The sequence below is a fragment of the Bison bison genome, unplaced genomic scaffold (genome assembly GCF_000754665.1).
Source record: "Bison bison bison isolate TAMUID 2011002044 unplaced genomic scaffold, Bison_UMD1.0 scf7180017864500, whole genome shotgun sequence".
In the NCBI taxonomy this organism is placed as follows: Eukaryota; Metazoa; Chordata; class Mammalia; order Artiodactyla; family Bovidae; genus Bison; species Bison bison.
The window spans coordinates 2,137,699-2,144,508 of NW_011495059.1; the positions used below are offsets into that span (position 1 = coordinate 2,137,699).

The window sequence follows — 6,810 nt, forward strand, 5'->3', positions numbered from 1 at the left end:
TATTTTTGCTTTTATTTCCAATATTCTGGGAGGTGGGTCATAGAGGATCCTGCTGTGATGTATGTCAGAGAGTGTTTTGCCTGTGTTCTCCTCTAGGAGTTTTATAGTTTCTGGTCTTACGTTGAGATCTTTAATCCATTTTGAGTTTATTTTTGTGTATGGTGTTAGAAAGTGTTCTAGTTTCATTCTTTTACACGTGGTTGACCAGATTTCCCAGCACCACTTGTTAAAGAGATTGTCTTTAATCCATTGTATATTCTTGCCTCCTTTGTCAAAGATAATGTGTCCATATGTGTGTGGATTTATCTCTGGGCTTTCTATTTTGTTCCATTGATCAATATTTCTGTCTTTGTGCCAGCAACAGAAAGAATAAAATACTTAGGAATATATCTACCTAAAGAAACTAAAGACCTATATATAGAAAACTATAAAACACTGGTGAAAGAAATCAAAGAGGACACTAATAGATGGAGAAATATACCATGTTCATGGATTGGAGAATCAATATAGTGAAAATGAGTATACTACCCAAAACAATTTATAGATTCAATGCAATCCCTATCAAGCTATCAACGGTGTTCTTCACAGAGCTAGAACAAATAATTTCACAATTTGTATGGAAATACAAAAAACCTCGAATAGCCAAAGCTATCTTGAGAAAGAAGAATGGAACTAGAGGAATCAACCTACCTGACTTCAGGCTCTATTACAAAGCCACAGTTATCTTTTTTTTTTTTAATTAAAAAACACTGTGTTCTGGAACTAAGGTCTTACTTAGTTCTAGTCCAGGTTGTGGGTGGAGACACACAGGTGTGAATTTCATGCTCTTTCATCCCTGGAAGGACTCAGGTTGTCTCAATGTTTCTGTACAACTGGAACATGTCCTCGATCCTCACAATTCAAAAGTGGAGTCTCGAGACGAGTGGCATCAGCTTCACCTGGGAGCTTGTTAGAGACGCAGAATCTTGGGTCCCATCCTGCCCAACCAAACGAGAGTCTGTGATTTAACATGCCTCCAGGTGACTCAGATGCACATCAGACTTTGCAAAGCATCACCTGAGGGCACAGCTCAGGCAGAGCAGATGCCCCTTGGAGCCCAGGATGGTGGCAGCTTCGGTCTGGAGGCCTGGACTTGAATCACTGAGTGAGGCAAAACCAGAGCCCAGCCCATTGTCCTGAGGTCAGTGTCAGGGTCGTGTCTGGGCAACAGGAGCTGAGAACAGGCAGGGGGAACAGGGACACTTCAGGACTAAAGGGGCCAACGCGGGTCCCTGGTTCCGTGGGCAGACACCCCAGCCAGGCCAGTGTCTAGTGCTACTTCCAACAGGTAGACTCGGTTGATTCCAAGTAGAGACTGAGCACTGAGGGGGGAACAGGGGAGCACTCAGAGCCCCGATGTTCACAGAGCATCTAGTCTGTTGGTTGGGGCTGTTCAGTTCTGGTCCCACACTTGCTGGACTTACTCTGCCAAACACAAGCCCTGAAATTTTGTACACATGCTGGAGCTCTCTCCCAGGGGGTCCCTCACCCATCCTGGGCAACTCATCTAAGCATCCTTCCATTCTCACACATTCTGTCTTAGGGGCATGCTGGCAAAATCCCTCCCCTCAGTCTGTGACACTTCAAGTGAGGCTTAAAAGTCATTACGGGATTCCCTACCCCCATGCCCCGCCTTGTGACCTCTGTTCCACGCAGGATGGCTGAGAGGAGTAACTTAGGTCAAATGATGGGCAGGTGTTCAGAGACTGGGTCTGAGCCCCCACGAGCGTATGCCATCCCTATAATTTTGGCCCTGCAGAGGCGTCCCCTAGACCCTGGCAGAGGCTCTCAGCCCCAGGGCCCGGATCAGGCAGCAGGAGATGACAGCGTCACCACGGACGAGAACAGTTCTGGGAAAGGGTCTGGAGGGCAGGCTTGGAGGATTGATGGAGGGAAGTCAGGCTGAGTTTGTTCAAGGGAGACTGTCTAAGCCACGCCTGCCGATCTGCCTCTGCACCCTTCAGACCCTCAACATCGTGACTCCTCGCGTCCGGCCCGAGGACTGCAGCATCGGACTGCTGCCCCGGAACCATGATAAGAATCGGAGCATGGACGTCCTGCCTCTGGACCGCTGTCTGCCCTTCCTCATCTCGGTGGATGGAGAATCCAGCAACTACATCAACGCCGCACTGATGGACGTAAGCTGAGCCCTGCCGGGGAAAGCTCCTGGCTGCATTCCCGGGAAAAGCTTCTTCCCAAGGGGGAGGCCACTGCAGCCTGGGAGGATGGGCCCTGACTCCCCCTCTACTCCCCGCCCCGACTCCAGTCAGCCTCTCCCTCTGATCTCGTTGGTCCCAAAGACATTTCTCCCCCTGAAGGCTCTGGTACAAACCTGTATCTAAGCACTGTGCTTTTAATTGCTTTGTATTTATAAAGATCCTGGAAAGAATAGATCAAAAGCTTAAAGTGAGTCCCATGACATTACAGTGAGGCTACAGACCTGACCAGTCCCCCTTCCTGCTACCTACAAGCGGACTGTCAGCCTGAAGTTCAGTTCAAGAAACATTCTGCGTGCCAGCCAGGTTCCTACTGTTCTGTTAGCGGCTCTGCCTTCTGCTTTCTCAGCGTCAAGTCCCAGAAGGCCTGGTTTGGGATGAGGGGTCGTGTTCCTCCCCGAGAGGGTCCGTGCTCCTGACTCGAACACACCTCTCTGGGGTACTCCAGCTACTTCCGGCTGTCACCCCTCCAGTTCTGGGTGTACAGATGTTTGTAGCAGGAAGGAAGCGTGTATCATCTGATCTTGTCCACACACTTTCCAGCAAAGGAAACTGAGGCCAGAGAGAGAGAGACTTGCTCAAAGACTCCCAGAGCACTAGTCACAAAGCTGGAACCTAGGACTCCTATCTTACATTTTAGAATTTATTCCTTGAGCCTCCCCTCAGTTTGCTTGATCCAGAAAGACACAGACATCTCGCCTCCCAAGATTGCAGACCAAGAACAACATAAGCCTTCCAGGCCCTTCTCCCCATCTATGCCTGAAATCAAGTCCATCCAGCCCACATGAACCTCCATCTTACTTAGAACAGGAAGGAACATGGGGTACTTTCTCCTGAGGTCAAGGCCAACCAACTCTCTGACCCCCTGATTCTCTGGAACTTTCTCCCCAAGCATCCTAAATGTTGGAAGCAGAGGGATGACTAGAAGTCAGTGCCTATCTCAGCTCTGGGGGGCCTTCCCTGGCCTGTGCCCATAGGGTGCCCAAGTCCTCCATGGAAACATGGCTCTGGGTCCAGAAGCAAGAAGTCTTGCTTTCTTGATCAGTAAAACGGATGGATGTGGAGGGAAGACCTCTGGCTTTAGCTTGGAGTCTTCTGAGATCAGTTATATGTGTGTGTGTGTGTGTCTGTGTGTGCATGTGCGTGCGTGCACGTGTGCAGATGTGTGTGTGTATGTGGTGAGAGATGGGGTCTGGGGTGCACCCACACTTCTGAGCTCTTCCCAGCTTTGTCTCCCACTTGTCCCAACTCCCCCTCCCTGCCTTCCTCTTCCAAGAATCAAGCACGCTCCTGGCCTCTGCTTAGGAGGTTAGATGCCGCCCAGAGTCAAATGCCTTCTGCCAGGCTCTGATGCTGATTGTATTCTCTTTGCCCACAGGGCATTTCTCTTGTGAGCCATCACTGGGGTCTTTGCCTTTCTTACAGGAAAAAAAAAAAGTCCTTATCTGTATTCCAGCACAGTCTGTGCATTATCTGGTAACCATGGCAGCTTTGCTCCTAGCAGAAAAATATGAAGTCCTCTGGGTTAATTTTTAATGTTTCCCCTGGTAAAGGATGATGTTATCCATGAAATGGATTGCCGGCTGATCCCCGAAACCCGGCAGGAGCACGGATCTCGAACATATTTTCAGATAAGGCTTTGTCAGGCGTGCTGGCCTAATAGAGCGTTTATCACAGAGACAGGGAGAAAGGAAAGAAAACCAGCATTCACTGAGTGTTGGGCAGCACGTCAGACCCTGGATGTAGACTGTCTCGTCCTGTATCTGGGTATGATTGTCCCCGTTTTTCCAGAAGAGGTAGTGAAGGTCGGAGAATTTCCATGACTATCTGCAGGTCAGCTGGCTCAGAAAGGGTGGAGCCAGGGGTCTGAACCCCAAGACTTTCGACTCTCAAAGCCTAGATTCTTTCTCATGTCTCGAAACGTCTGCAGACCAGCTGTCTGCAGCTGGAGCCTGGCTTTGGGGGAAACTCCGTATTCATTTCTCCTAGATTCAGTTCTCCTAGACCCACTGGTAGGAGAAGGCCCTTGGGGACAAGACCCCACAGTGCGTCTATGGCATCCACAGCTTCAAGGCATTTCTTTGCTCCCAGGAGACGACAGAACAATAGAAAATGCTCTAAGTGTCCTATGTAGCAGAGGTTTTTGCCAGAGATTTTTTCCTGGTTGCAGTGTGCAAACTCTTTCCCTCACCATCCTCCTGCTGGTTTGTAACTCCACAGAAAACAGGCACAGACCATGGTTCAAGACAGCTTGCTGAGAATGTGGGTTACTTCTCAGGTTCTACAAACCATTAACCAAGCAGAGACACTCCCCAATCTTTTCAGACACCTTCTTACAGATACTGCAATGAATAGCACCCAGGTAACGCTTCAGATGTAGTCCAGACTCACCCAGTCCGTTTTCTGTGGGCCTCGGTTCCCCAGCTGTAACCCAGGACCGTTTATTCAGTTGTTTCTGGACCTGTACTGGGCATCCAGTGTGTTGGCCTCGAAACTGAAGCCAAGGATGGAGAACCGAGTAAGGGATGTTCCCGCCCACCGGCGGGCTCATAGCTGGCTCATTGCTGCTCTTTTCATCTGCATATCTGTTCAGCCTGCACCACAGTCATGCCTCTGGAGTTATGAATCCCATCTTCCAGTTGAAGAACCTGAGATCTGGAGCGATCTAATAGCTTGCCAGTGCACAGCACTGATTTTAAAAAGTCACTCTCTAAATGCGCGTGAATGAATGAATGGCTGGCCGGATAAATGTATGAATGGGTGGTTTATAATGTGCAACTGGCAAAGCTGGGTTTGAACCTGGTCTGCCTGATTCTAAAACCTGGGCACTTTCACCACCCCATTGGCTCACAGAACACCATGCCCACCTTCTGCCAGGCCACCTCAGCCCTCATTCAAGCCTTGGGCAGAAGTGAGCCTCTTGAACCATAAGCCCCTTCAGGAGGCTCTCTGGACTGAGCCACGGTCCCCTCCAGCACTGTGGGCACAGGGGCACAAAATATCCCTTTTATCCCAGGAAGTGTCTTGGCCAGCAGAGCAAATATGCATCCAGGATCTTTCATATTGTAATGTTGATTCTTTGCTGAGCTCCAAGACATAAATAATTTATTTGGAAAATCCCCCTCCCAAGTGACACCTTGCCAATGAAATGTCTGAGTTGGGAAGAGAATGAGTTCATTACGAGAAGGTCCCCTTTGCCACCAGGGCACCCAGAGATAAGAACAGGCGGGGGCTTTGTGTCATCTCTCTGGCAGACTCAGGGGCCTCTGGCAGCCTCCTGGGCCACCTTCTTGTCAGAACATTGCTGAAGGGTGTATATTTCACGAGGCCTGTGTCGTTCTTTTCAGAGCCACAAGCAGCCTGCCGCCTTCGTGGTCACACAACACCCTCTCCCCAACACCGTGGCAGACTTCTGGAGGCTGGTGTTCGATTATAACTGCTCCTCTGTGGTGATGCTGAATGAGCTGGATACTGCCCAGGTAAGAGAACGCCTGGCCCGGCCTGGCCCTGGGTGCTCAGGTGTGTTAGGGCAGCCGCGCCCAAGGATTGGAGGGACAGCCCTCTGCTGCCTCTGCCCAACCCAGGTGCCCCTCCAGTGGGCACTGTCTGGCAGGGAGCACCAAGCCAGTCTGCTCAACTTCTGGTAGATGCAGGGGGATCCCCTGCCAGGCCCCCCATTTCCAGCAGTGACTCCCCCTGCCTATGGGCTTTATCCAGCCCCCAAGCTTCCCAGGACCAGACTCTGTTGCTCCACCCTCCCCGGCGCTGGTTAGAGCCTTGCTCCAAATCACGTAGAGCGCGCAGAAAAGGCTACCCCCTCCCCCAGCTCTGAGCACCTCCAGGGCTGCAGACTAGCTGACTCCTGGCCGCACTCAACCACTCCCCTGCTCTCTGATGCGGCCTGACAGAGCCTGGGGCCTGAACCATGGACCCTTTACCCCGATCACCCCACCGAGGCCTGGCTTTGTCCTGGGTGAGCCTTGTGTCCCAGCAGCCTCCGTGTCTTAGCTCCCCTGCGTGTGTCAGCTGCGAGCACAGTGTGCCTCCAGCACATATCTGTACTTGGGACGTCAGCCACGGGTTGTGGGGCAGCTTCTGGGGCTCACACCCCAATGGCAGGGCAGCCATTTCTGGGTGGAGGCGGTGATGGCCTTTGAGGGTTTTCAAAAGCAATCCCATCCCCTTACTCTTGTCTCAAAAGAGCGCAGAGTAACTCAGAGGGCTCCCTATGAGCACTCGCCTTGGGCAGGCCTGGTGTGGGGAGAGGGAAAAAATGAGCCTGTGCTGTGGTCTCAGCCCTCCAGGAGCTCACAGTCCCGCTGCAGAGAGAGATGAGCAAACTGTCCCCACCTCGTGTGGCAGCAATCTAATAGAGGTCAGCCGCCTAGTGCCTTGCTGGCCGGGAACAAGGAGCAATTAATTCTGCCCAGAGGGTGAGGGAAGACTTCAGAAGGAAGGTGACTTTGGCCTTGAAGAAGGCAGCAGAGATCCGGCGTGTGGGGGATGAAGTCGCCAGGAAAGGGTGTTCCTAGCGGCGGGACAGCAAGGGCAAAGG

General features: G+C 51.5%; 1 protein-coding gene across 1 annotated transcript in view; it reads left to right on the plus strand.

Annotated features, from left to right (window-relative positions):
* The window catches only part of PTPRT (protein tyrosine phosphatase, receptor type, T), an 839,242-nt gene that overhangs the window by 812,491 nt on the left and 19,941 nt on the right, over window positions 1-6,810 (plus strand). Inside the window, exons 26-27 of the mRNA XM_010829234.1 lie at window positions 2,004-2,177; window positions 5,603-5,734. Of these exons, the coding sequence (XP_010827536.1) occupies window positions 2,004-2,177; window positions 5,603-5,734 (306 nt within the window). The remainder of the gene's footprint in view (window positions 1-2,003; window positions 2,178-5,602; window positions 5,735-6,810) is intronic.